Raw genomic sequence first — 13,606 nt, forward strand, 5'->3', positions numbered from 1 at the left:
AGACAATCACACTAAAATATTTTCACAGTACAGAGCGAGCCTCAGTATTACAATTTTTTTTAGAACTTACGAGGGTAGTGAAAATGTCCGTGTCAGGATTAAAACACTCGTCATACATGGTCTGCATCCAAGTTAATGGAGGACTAGATTCTAAGCTAAAAGGGTAAAAAGAAACCCTAGACCGGTTTCGTCGCAGGGGGACATGAAGTAATATTTCACTCAATAACGGGGGAATCAATAACAGCATTGAGCAGTTTATATAAAAAAACATGTTGCGAACTAGACGTTTATCTGAAAGAGGCGAAAGACTAAGTGCAGCCAAGAGACACGTAATCATAAAAAAACTCTCCATCCAATGGAGCGATCATAGATAATTCTTGCAAATCGTCGTTGTACGCACTCTAACCTTAGCATTTGACTGACGCCCAGAGAATTCCACACAGAAAAAAGTTCAACCTTGACAAAACTAACGACCGAAATAGGTGCAGTATGCAGGTGTAACTGCAAAATTTACGGGTAATGCGTGCAATTACACCTAAAATGCAAAAGGAATCATTCATAATTTTCGAAACATGGTACTAGAATTGAGGTGTGAGTCAATGAGAACACCAAGGTCACATACAACTGAACATCTTGAAAGTCTGAGTCGTGCAGTTTATAGGGATAAACAATGACATTTGCCCTACGGGAGAAAGATCGGCAGATGTGCGGATACTACAATAAATTTTCTTGTTTTCAGCGAACTGTAGCATCCTTGAGTTACTGATACAAGTTGCAAGGTCACTTATAAAAATATTAAAAAGCAAAGGTCCAAGGTTCGACCCTTGTGGTACTCCGGAATCTAACACATCAGGATATTAATTTCATACTAAATACGACACCATGTTTGAGCGGTCACAAAGGTGGCTGCCAAACCAGTCACTAAGACCCGAAGAAAGACCCATATTAAACAGCTTCTTCAACAAGAGATTCTGATCTACGAGGTCAAACACCTTAGAAAAGTCAAAATAAATAACATCAACCTGGCCACGGGACCCAACACCTACAACCTCCACGACGGACAAAACAAGCAAGGGACAAAACATTGCCCTTTGGCATACAAATTAGACTCCACGCATCCTTCCAAGTCTCCCAAAAGCATTCGGGACTCTTCACAAACTAGCACACCCCCCAAGAAGACCTTTCACGCTTGCAGAGAAGTTTCCGTTTCTTCGACTCACCACAGTAGAGGGGACACACTTAGTACTTGCAGACACGATGCTAATCGTCTCCTTTACAACTAAAGGTAACTCAGATTTTGTCCGTGTTCCTGGCGTGACATCGCTCCCCATAAGAGTGGGGAGGGTGGCACAAGTGCAAGGCAAAGGGTTGTTGTACCAACAAAAGAGAGAAGTGAAAAGGGTAGAGTTTTCCTTTCCCACATTTGCACCACTCGCTCTCCATGTGCTCCATTTGCCCTTCGGTGTTCTGGTCGGTCAATTTTCAGAATTGCATTGGACGTGGAGTGGTAATGAGATGCTTGAGTTGCCATGCCCTGCGTTTTAGACTGTTTGTCTAAAAGAATGCGGTTTCAGCTTGCATCTCATTAGCAAAAGCTCGTACAAGTACAGTGCTATGGTAACTCCACTAGCCTTGACGATGCGGCGCAAAACTCCTCGATCCTATGCATAAAGCCAGAGTTATGTGGAATGCAGACTGCAGGGCTATCATAGGGCAAAACATTATTTCCATTGAATTCAGTAATCTGTGGTCACGTGACGTCATTGGTGCGACACGGTTATGCAATACCAACCCTGCAATGCAGCTTTACACAATTTTGTGGTGTCGCGCGACGTCGCATAAAACTTGATCGAGCGATGTTGTGTCACATGACACCGCGACATATTGGTGATGTCGGGTGACCCGGCGTCATGTCACGTGGTCGTGTGACCACATCAAGCGGCACCACAAGATGTAACGGTGTCGTCACGTGACCATGTGACACATAGCGGCACCAACCACGTGACCTATAGTGGTGCCAGCCATGTGATTGTCACGCGCCCCTTTCATTTTGCCGACTATACCAGTTTCTACAGTGCTGCAGCTCCGCACTGATGTGCGAGCAAGAGGCTTCGTCTTGCATCTCATTTGGACCTGTGCTTTCAACGGCACTGCAGAGACTATGCCACCCTTGACAACGTCTTGCGGAAAGGTTGATGCATATACCTTTCCATGCAGCTCTTAGCACCCAGGCGAAAGATGGGCCGTGAAAGTATTCTGGAGAAAGCGTATGCTCAGACTGTGGTCCCCAGCCCAGTAGACAAATGTTCCAGAAGGCCACTACTGAAACATGTTTTATAGACACACTCCAGACTGGGTCTTGCAAGCAGACGAGAGGGCGAGGACCCACCTCGTCCCTGAAGATCTTGGCAGTGGCCTGGCAGCCTGGCAGGGAGCCGATGAAGGTGGCCACCTGCGCCACGGACCACCCGGCCACCACGGCTCCTGACACCAGGTCCAGGTGGGAGAGCAGACGGGAGTGCTGCTCCCAACACACGGACTTCTCGGGGCCGGGGGGAGGGGCGGGGGGGAGGGGCGGAGGGCGGGGCGGAGGCGGTGCCACCGGGGGTGCAGAATACTGACTGGTGCACGCACCGGTGCAGTGTGTTGGTGGCCGCCGAGCCTGCGTGGAAATGCGCGAGGCATGTCAACGGTTGGTCCTCGGATACGCTTACTGGCCCGGCGAATTTGGCAGTTTCCACCCTTGTAAAGCTCGTCACCACGAGCAGTGCTGATGCAAGTTGAAGTAAAACAAATGTAAAACAAAATTAGAAGTTTAGAAAAAAAAAAATAATCTCGATCACTTTCAATAAATTTTTTAAGCAAATGTAGCATCCTTCGTTCGGCGTTTACATTATTCTGAAATAACACGAGCCTTAGGTGTTGAGTAAAAATGGTGTTTCCAATCGTCCAATTTTTCCAAAGGGTTTACGGGGTTTTACAAGAGAGTAGACGCGTCTGGCAACTTTCTCCACAGTGGCTTCTCCAAACCCACGTCCATCCGTTAGAATCTCCGAGCGATACGATCGTCCGATTCCTAACGTTTGCGGTGCACCTTGGGTGCTCCGATTTGTCCCTAGAAGAAACTTTCCCGTAGCGGAAAGAAAAAATTCAAAATTGAGTAATCCGAGGACATCATTCACGGCCCCGGAAACACTTGAGCACGTCCCCCCAAATCCTACGAGTACGGCCGCAGTCGCCGACGGCTCAAGAGATGCATGGCCCCCGCTTCGTGATTCGCTCTTGAGTGTTCTTATCTGCTCGTGCCACTGTCCGATTGACTGCGGAGTTGTATTAGGATATTCAGTACTCGCAAGGCTCCGTGCTTCGGCGACTATAATATTTAGGTTATCGTTCGTTTTGGCCCGCTTTAATCGTCGTCACAAGGTCGGAGTCCCATTTTGACACTTTAATACCTTTTATGCATCATTCATTTTTAGAGCTTTGCTCATTCCTAGAGCTTCAAATTATTTGGAATGTCTTATGTGTCGTTCGACTGTTGCCTACACTCTTTCTTGTAGAACTACACTGCCTGAAACATGTCTGACAGGCATGTTTAGCGTCCTATTCTGCCCAAGAATAGAAAGCAATCCCCAAGTGGCAACAAACGACGTCAGCCGGAGTGTCGCGCCGTCCGTGCCGCAATCCTGAGGGTAGGACGTACGGGTTCTGGAAAAAAAAGTGCAAGGGAATGCGAGAGTCGCCGTCGTCGAGGCGTTCCAACTCCGGCCTGCCAAAGCTTCAGTTGACCATCAACCCGAAGAACGACCTGCTGCACGGAGGGTGCCCGGGATCGCGACCGGCGACGGCATGACACTTTTACGACATTGTAGGGCGAAAATCGAGGGGCCACTTTTCTGGATGCGGGAGATGCTCGAGTCGGGGACGCATTCCAGGCAGCGCCGGGCCGCAAGGCAGCAGCTACCGGGTAAGTGAGGATGCGAAGCGAAAGGAGGAGTTACTTCAGCAAACTTCTCAACCCCACGAAAAAAAAAATAATAAAAGAAAGAAACCAGATGGTTTATTGGGATTATTTTTACATTGAATGAATACAAAACCAAACAACTCCGAGATAGTTGTTTCGTTTAAGAAACAATTCTGTTTAAGCGATTTCCGTTTAACGAGATTCTACAGTAGTTTTGTTCAGAGAGGAGCATCGACGTTGATGCTCCTCTGCGCTGCTCTCCTCAATGGGACTTTCGACGCTGTGGTGCAGACTGTGTACGGTGTCGCGTAACGGTGCCAAGATACGGCATGCGTGGCTGATGCAGAGCCACTTTTGTGAGGTGCGTCGGTGGTCTTTGGACGCAAGAACTGTACAGACAAACCTAATAAGCAAGAAATCAATACATGTGTTCCATATGGGAGCTCCGTAGGACTGGCGGTTTTGAACATAAAGGCCGGGAAAACGTAAAAACCAGGAAAGTATCAGTGAGGTTCTACTGTAAATTGAAAAAGTACAAGCGGGAATAAGAAATTGTGATCGCTTCACTACAGCCGCGCTGTTGCGTTATAACTGGCTTCGTTATAAATGGGTGCGACTGTACAAGACCCACCTTCCACCTTGGACACCTTTTGCGGTCCATTGCTGGTCGGCGTTGGGGGCACCTTGTTTCTGCGAGAAGGACACGGAGCAGGCTTGCAGTGAAACGCTTGGTCTTAAGGTATCCCCCATCTCTTTCCCAACACTCTTGTAAAGAACTGCGTGCAACTTTCATTCGACATTCTTAAACTGGAGGGTGGGGAAACGGAAGGACAGGACAACACAAATCTCCAAACGCAGCTGAGGTTTATTTCACAAAACACAACCTACTCCAACGGTCGCTCTCATCCAAAATATAGTAACACTTGTTCTCGGCTGCACGCCATGTGCATGCTCCCCTGAAAACCACTGTCATTGGCCAAAGGTAATGGAACAATATAGTTTAAATGATCATCCTCGAATAAATTGTTTTCGTTTGACTATCGAGAGATCTGCCCCTTAACTGCTTCCCCACACCTTACTTATTTTTGGTTTTACTCAAACACTAGCTTCGAGGCAGATCAACATCCCAAAAAACAATAAATGTTTTTGTGCTCGACACTACACTATGATGTCGAGACATTACCGAATAATTGCTTGGGTGCGGAGTGGCTCATTTTTAAAAAAGCAAACAAAAATCAGACTGAAACCAGAGGAACTGCACGAGGCACTGTGGCATGAGGGTGTAGAAGAGTCACCGAGAGGCTACCTCCTCCATAGTAAAGGGAAGTGATTGCGCATGCGCTCAAAGTTTCTCTAAGTAAAGGCATTTTTAGTGCTTTAGAGGTTCTATATATTATGGCTTATAAATTCTATTATATTCACCAATAAATATTTGCCTCGGGGAAGGTAGGGCGACTTTCTCAGATTTTTTCTTTTTGTTCCAGTGATGTTCTGCCATTCTTGAAGCGTGAGTGCCACTCAAAACACTTTGCACAATTCACCGCTTTTTGACATAAGCCTGCTCAATCATTGCAAAGGTCTCTGTATTAGATTCGCTGAATCTGACGCAGAATTCATGTTCGCTATTGCTCTGGTCTACAGTCTATGGTGAAATCGCCACTGTGCTCGTGCATGTGGTCACAAAAACTTGTGTAACGCAGTTTGAAATGTTCACAGATAAATGCCCTTTGGCGTAATGACACAGGAAGGTCCCAGCCCTCGACTGCTGCGTGTGCATCACCGTGCTACCCACTCTTTTTACGCTACAAAATCGGTCTCAGGACTTTTTTATTGCACCACATATATATGTGAGTAAACAAAGCACGGCAAATGCTGCCAAGCGATCGATGAGCTAAAGTCCTAGTGACGTGCGCCCGAGTAGCCTATGTTAACAACGTCTCCACTAACCAAACAAGAAAAAAAGAGAAAAAAAGGGGGGGGGGGGGGGGTTTGTTTCGGACTTTGGGCACGCACTTGTTCTGCTCAAAGCATCTGCTCTGACCTTGACAGCCACTGGCTTGAACACCGTGCCAGAGATCTCTCCACTTTAATGCTTTCATAAAACCATTACTGCCACCATTGAGGCACGAAACTAGGGTCAATGTCAAAGCTGCACCGAAGCAACATGCGTAATGGAAGTGCCAAGTTTCACATGACGTGGCCTACTCTGAAAACAACTTTAAAAACAAGCAAGTCTCCCACAGAAAAGCGTGGGAAACCGGGCCCACGAAAGGCTGCCCTTAGCCACATATCGAGGAACCACCTGGTGGTGCCGTTTGCAACCAAGGAGAGGAAAGGACTTTATGTGGCAGCTGCAATGCGCGCAGTGTCCGCATCATTATATCTTACGCCGTGATGTTGGCGAATTCCACGGCTGTGTCCTGTTTTCTTCAACATAAGCCTCGATAAAGGCCATTTTTTACATAATACACCCGAAATCGACACCAAAAAACATTGAATTTGTTTGGAAAAAGAAACCGAGAAAAAAAAAAAAAAAACACCAATTTCAAAAATAATAAACCCCAAAATCACAGAACTCTAGCAATAAGGTAGAGCGACGCTGTACGCGAGTAGGTGTCTGAACGTCAAGGCACACACTCTGCGACACTATTGGCGCGAATGAGCCATCATCAATTTTCTCTCGTTTTTCTCTGACAAAGGAATGTCATCAAGACTAATATAGTGGTGGAAAGTGCATTAGAGTACGAGCAAATTTCGTTGCACGCCTGTAGTTCGAAGTAAAATGCAAAAAAGCTCCGCAGCCGCACAGCTTCCGCGTTAAGATGTTGAGTCGGCCCGTCGAAAGCGACCTCGAAAGGAGAGCCGGGCGCGCACTCACTTGCGGGGGCGTCCCCTCCCGCGGGGCGCCTGTGGCGGGGCGGCGGTGCTCTGCACGCTGTCCTGGCTGCTGTCGTCCCCCTGGGCACTGCGCTCCGCCAGGGGGCACCCCGACGCCTTGTGGTGCACCGAGTACTTCTGGTTCAGGTGGCCACTGCCGTTGCAGCCCGGCGTGGGGCAGCGCCTGCACGGAACCCCGGGTAGGAGAATGGCCGGAGCCTCAGAGAGCGCTCGCAATTTAATGGGGGACAATTTAATGGCGGATGCCTGTTTTTGTTCAAGGACTTTGAAGGACGACTGAACGATGAGACATATAGGCTTTCGCGTTAATAATTAATTAAAAGGGACGCCGTCCCGGAGACCCACCTAAGCCCGTCCTTGGTGTCAGCCGGGGGTGCGGTGCAGACCTCCGCGTCCGGTGCCTTGGCACCAGGCCCAGGGTCCGTGCCGTGTAACCGGTCTGGCACGGGGCCGTCTCGCTCCAGGTTCTCCTTGGAGTACGGGCAGCCGTAAGCACTGCACAAGGACGAGGATTATTCATGAGTAAACACAATTGTCCCGCTTACTGAACTCCCAAGAAACACATCTTAAGTGCCCCTGGATAGTACTCGAATCGCATAAAATAAACTTCCCTGAAAACAGAAAAAATTTATCGTAATATATGTCGCAATATTTGTTGCATAAAATGTATTCCAATATGTATTGCATATTGAGTCGGGAGCAGTTCCAAAACACGCTTCTATTTTCGGGCCGACGTCTTGAAATGGAAGCCTTCTTTGGAACCACTTCCAACTCAAACTGTGCCTTGCAACATAAAAATTATGTTAAACTTTTTTTTTTTTTCCTGTGAGAAGCTTAGTTTGTGACATCCAAACACTTTTGAACACATTCTGCAGTCCCACGGGGCCTTAGCGACATCGGCGATTTATTGGGGAACCTTGCGTTTGTTAAGGAAACGTGGGAATGTTTTAATTCATCTGCTTCGTAAAACCAATCTGCTTCGTAAAACCAATGTTTCTTTGCCTTTGTTATTGCATATCTGCTCAAAGACAAACATCTTTGGCGAATGGGCAGTGGTGATAATTATAAATAAGGGGTGTGCGAATATTTAAATTTTCGAATACAAATCGAATTTGAATATAGAAAAAATCAGACTTCGAATATTGAATTGAATATAGAATATGTGTGCAGTAATAAGAAACCGCGACAAGGGCTGCTTCCTCTGTTGAACCATATTATTATGTCGGTTGACTCCTTGACAGCCTGCACGTAACATTCTTTTAATATTTTTTTTTATCAACAAAAGGGGTTGTTTCAGGTACTCTTGGAGCAATGTGCTTGTTCCTATCAACGTTTGAAGAACACTTTTTTACACGACTTGCACTGAGCTGTCACCGGCGAGTGTTTTGTGTGGTACTGCCAGAGAAGGCTTCCCGGCTTTCGTTTTTTGCTTGCTTGCTGGCTCATCAACTGCGGCTGAGATGATAATCCGAGAACATGTTCGAACAAGGACAGTACTAGCATTAAAGGGGTACTCCACCGATTTTTTGAGCTACCTCAACTAACTATATTTTCTGACTCCCCGGCCTTTAGCCTTTCCACTGTGCTATTCAGCATCGCGAAATTCATAACAGGTATTGTGAAATCGGCAAATGAAAATAGTGCAAAAACCAATATTCAAATATTCGCACACTTTTCAGTGCCGTGACGTCAGTGGCAGGCAGGCTTGCCAGTCGAGCAAGTAGTCTAAAAATAGAATATGCCAATCATTTGTTCCTTGCTGGAGCGCAGATACGGGAGCGAGCTTCCAAAGCACTCATTTGACACCAAGAAACTGCTTCAAATCCGTTGGGAACAACTTCTGTAGTCCAAAAAGTTAACCCCTGCCTTCCACTGACGTCACTTTGTTGTTGTTGCCAGTAGAGACTTTCAGTTTGAAAAACATGGTGAAGACCAAAACTGTAAATTCAATAACTTCGCGAAAAAACAATATTTTGACCTAATATTTGGGATACTATTTTAGCAATGTTTGTTGGTTAGTTTAGCAAAATTTCAAGCAAATCGGAGACAATGAAAAAACCGGTGGAGTACCCATTTAACCAGAGCAGCTAGCATGGCTTACAAATTACCAGACGAAACACACAAAGCAGTGGTAGGCTAGTACTTGTCTGGTAGGTGATGAACGGATGGACGGATGCTAATGGCTGCACTTTTTATAAAAGGCGGTATCTTGCGCCACCTAGTCATTGAGTTGTTATCTATGGCGATGAAATGTTCTTATAGCCTTTTTGTCTTTCTAATTTCCAAACATTTATAAATATTTTGAGACAAATAAGCAATTGTTTTGCTTGCTTCATAAAAACAGAAACTGAAACTACTGCTGTCTCGTGGGGCAGATAAAAGCCTTATGCAAAATAAAAACAAAGCAGATACAGAACCGATAATGAATGCAACATGTATAGATTTCGGTGAATAAACATTCTGAGATACTTCAGAATGTTCAGGGCCAAACGTGACTGCATGAAACACAGATTATTCCTTATTTACCCGAATATTCTGAGTTCTGTTCAACCATTTGCAGTTTTTTCGAATATTCGGTTGTGGCTGAATATTTGAAAACTTCCGAATATGCAGTTCTCAAATCGAATATGTATAGAATAAGGAAAATATTTGATTCGTATCCGAAATTCCGAATATTCACAAACCCCTATTATATATACGTTTACACTCCAGTTGTACGGAGCATATGTGAGAGGCACCGACTCGAGCGTGCAGCTTCCGAAGTTGCTCCTTTGCCCTGTTTCCAAGCATTCATACCTTTGATAATATTGCACGCAGCTTTTGTGATAGTGTTTTTGAAGGGGAACTGTTGTATTTCGTAGTGATGAAACTCAATCCATGGCCGAGTTTGTAGAAGGTTAAACTTAGGGGGGGGGGGGAGAGGGGGGGGGGGGGAGAGGGGGGGTGCACTGCAATTTGGGCACTCACGGAACCCATGATACCAGCTCGTGGAACCTGTGTTCTGCGGAACCTAGTTTGAGAACCCCAGCTCTAGTTGTAGCTCATTTAGAGCTTCTAAGCTGACCGTATCAGAGTTTGTGGAAGACAGCGGACCACTTGCCTGTGGTGTGTTGCAAACATGGGTCCCTTGACATGGCCCAGCCCAGTGCAGCCGGGGGTGGGACACGTCCCAGGCAGCGCGTTGGCACCCACAGGGTGGCCTGGAACACCGAAAGACTGAGTCCCAACAAGCCTGGAGCCGCTTTGAAACTCTTATGTGCATCTGTCTACACATGCTTCCTTCGTACATAGGCTTATTTTTATTTAAAACCCGTTTTGCATTTCTTTCTGAACTCCCAAAATTACAGCCCCCCTCCCCCCCCCCAAAGAAACACACACACACACAACAAAATTATTTTTAAAACTGCTATTTATATTAAAAAAAAAAAAAATCCTCGGAAAAGACAAAACATTTTGTGAATATTTATCTCACAATAATTATTTGAGCAAGTCCAAAACTTGCTTCGATTTCGGGATTGACGTCTTCAAATAGAAGCATGCTTCGAAAAGGCTCCAAGCTCAAAATAACTCTCGCGACAGAAGTGAGCTGATAAAATTCTTTTTGATTATGTGTCCTATCATTATGTGAATTATATGTCCCATCCAGGCATTGGAAAAAGGTTTCTGAGAGTTCAATGTGCCTATAAGTTCAACCAAAATGTCTGTTGTTCCTCCGAGTGGCCAATAATAAATACATTCTGGTACCTAATCAATTCACCTACCCCTTCAGAACTCATTATCTTCACAGTCTGTTACAGATACGGGGAGAAAACAATAATCACTAATCTGCATCAATGATAACCAGAATCTTCTCTTTGTACATAGTCATGTAGGCCGTCCTAACAAGTCACAATTATGCCCATTTTTCGCCAAAAATGAAGCAGAGAGTGAATGATCAATGCTCTAAATACCAGGCTAGTGATGGAACGGTACAACTAGGCAAATCCAAAGTCCAATTCAATGAAGGAAAATAACTAGGCATGTGGGAATATTCTATCCTTCGAGACACTTGGTCGAGTGGTATGCTATTCACAATGCATTTTGATTCAAATACGAACAGCCAAGCTCAGAGTGCTAACTTTCCACAGGTTCCGGTTTTGAGAAGAGCATTTCAATGTGGACTGGACGACTGTTGATGCCTTGTCAAACGGCATCAACTTGCATTTCGCTTCATAGCCAAGACTCAACAGCTCGAATAAAAATTATGATTATAATTATTTTAAAAAATATCATTCCTAACCAGGTGGACGTCCAGCAAAATGTTTACTTTAAAACCTTCCAAGAATAAAGCGGAAACAATAGTTGACTAATTTTAAACAAATACGACAGTTTGCAGCCGTGAAACTTCGTGTAAAAACATTGTTGCGCAAGAGTTGCCTTCTGTGTAATATCACTTTTTACATTTTTTGCTGCACCATCTGTGTTTTTACTTTTTACCAAAGTCACCCGAAAAATGTAGCCACAGGTTTCTACTGTATTCCCTGGTGCTTGCTTGTAAACAAGCTCACTAGCACCCACTATCGGTTTTCTACTTTTCTTTAATTTCCTTCTGTTCCCCGTCCTCAGAAGCGAAGTATGTATCCGTTGCCCAAAAAAATACTGCCTTTCCCGATCACTGTGCACTACGGAAATAAGAAATAAGCAGAATACCAAAGTCTACTGCGTCTACTGGGACATGAAATATTGCGGGGAACCCCTATTACCGACTCCCGCCAAACACGGCGAACCGACGGTTCAAAGGAGAATATCATGTCCGGTTATTTGAGCCAACATGTGGGGCGAATCCTGCACATCATATACATCAAAATTTTTTCCCAACATGATTAATGATCGAATTGTGTTACCTCCCACAGCTATATTCAAAATGAAAACATTCCTGCAGCGTTTTCTGTGCTTATAGAGTGCCTTTGTGGTAACTTGTTATTAACACTTTTGAAGTGTTTATATGAAAATCCTTATTAAAGGTTTTCAGTTACATCTGATGTTAATGCTGGAGTCTATAGCTTATTTTTGCTAAACCCAGTTATTAATTTTGCATATTAGCAATGTTTCTTTCTGCTTTTTTTTCTTTTTATTCACTTAGGTGCCTTGTTTTAGTGCTTTGTGTTGGCTATACTATGTCATATACTAGGTGCCTTATTTCTTTCCCTCAATAAACGCGCAATATTATTAAATAAAAGAACTAAAAATTTGCAACTGTAATTCAATTTGCGAATAAAACCACCGCACGCAGAATTGCAATGCATGAGCAACAGTGGGTCGACGTTCTTGTTTCGACATACACCGATTAATTACGCAATGTCCCGGCGTAATGCCAGTGATGTAACTGGCACCACTCTAGATGGTCACGTGACGTCACAATGTCAAGTGACATTACATGGTGTGCCATGCACACCATAAACCAGGGGTCCTCAGATATTTCAATCTCGAGGAACCTTGCCTAAACGGATAGCCAGGGGGGAACCCCCCTCACTTTCCATGTACCTTGATGCAGCAGACCAGTTCAGGGGCCTACAGAGCTTGTAACCAATAACAGACACACTAAGAAGCGTTTGGCTCATAGTTATGTGTAGCTGGGTGGCTTAGATACTGTAAATGACAAAATTTTCGTAAGGAGCTAATTTTTGCGAAATTCGCGAATCGCCTACAATTCGCGAAAAATACGTCCCGTGAACAATTCGGGCAATATGTGAACGCTACGGAAGCTACACTCGATTCGCGAAAATTAGAACCCGCAAATAATTTCAAATTTTCAGCTTTGGCCCGATTCGCGAAAACTTGAGCCCGCGAAAATTAAGTCGTTTACAGTAAGCTAAAATAGTGTGCAAACTGAGAAGAGACTTTACTCGGGGACGGTTGAGAAAATCTGGCAGCTCCTGCTGAGGGTACTCTGGGGAACCTCTAGGTTCCTGGTTGGGAACATGCCATAGACAAACATGAAATCTGAGCTAGCTTCCATTAAAATGCAATTCTGCATTAAAAAAAAAAAAGAAAAAGATGCCGAAGGAAGAGAGCGGGTGCACCCACTGGGCGGCGGCTCCAGGGGGTGTCCGGTCTTGGCGCACCAGCCGGCGGGGTGTATGTCCGGGCTGTCCTCGTCCACGAAGCAGTCCCCGGCAGGCCCCGGAGGCCAGCCGTCCCAGTGCAGCAGCAGGCCCTGGGGGGGCTGTAGGGAAGCAACCGTGGCAACCCGCACCAGGCGGGGGTTCAGGGGGTCCACCGCCTCCAGGCGCAGCCCCCTCCGCCAGCCGGGGCACAGCTGCCGCGGCCGGAACAGGCGCCCCGGCACGGCCGTGGCTTTTGTCTCCGACAGGTACTTGTCCCACGAGAAGGGGCCCTTGTGGCCTGCAGAGGAAGACGCAATGAGCGCTTGCCACGGCCTTAAAGAGCGGTCCCGGAATCCAAGCCTACTCCCCGGTCCTGGATTTCAGGTCTGAAAACTGGTCCCCGAGTCCTGTCCTAGATTCCAGTTCGGTCCTAGTCTCTAGTCTTAGATTTTGGCGTAGGACTGAATTCCAGAATTGTTTTGAAATTCAGTCCTAGGTTCCAGTTCAGTCTCATTGGATTTCAGTGCAGCACGGAAATTCGGTATACTAGTCTAATTCCACATAGCTGGTCTTCAGTCCTGGAATCCATTCCTATAGTGAAATCCATGACTACAGTCTAGGACTGAATTCCAGTCCTCTACTGAAACCCAGGCCAGCA

At 45.7% G+C, this 13,606-nt stretch overlaps 1 protein-coding gene across 1 annotated transcript in view; it reads right to left on the minus strand.

Moving 5' to 3' along the window:
- The window catches only part of LOC8031076 (lethal(3)malignant brain tumor-like protein 1), a 47,759-nt gene that overhangs the window by 1,875 nt on the left and 32,278 nt on the right, over window positions 1–13,606 (minus strand). The window contains 7 exon segments of the mRNA XM_042286947.1: window positions 2,390–2,569; window positions 2,571–2,662; window positions 4,596–4,654; window positions 6,843–7,025; window positions 7,208–7,357; window positions 9,963–10,062; window positions 12,929–13,246. Of these exon segments, the coding sequence (XP_042142881.1) occupies window positions 2,390–2,569; window positions 2,571–2,662; window positions 4,596–4,654; window positions 6,843–7,025; window positions 7,208–7,357; window positions 9,963–10,062; window positions 12,929–13,246 (1,082 nt within the window).

This window comes from Ixodes scapularis, unplaced genomic scaffold (genome assembly GCF_016920785.2).
Source record: "Ixodes scapularis isolate PalLabHiFi unplaced genomic scaffold, ASM1692078v2 PGA_scaffold8__174_contigs__length_109621045, whole genome shotgun sequence".
NCBI lineage: Eukaryota > Metazoa > Arthropoda > Arachnida > Ixodida > Ixodidae > Ixodes > Ixodes scapularis.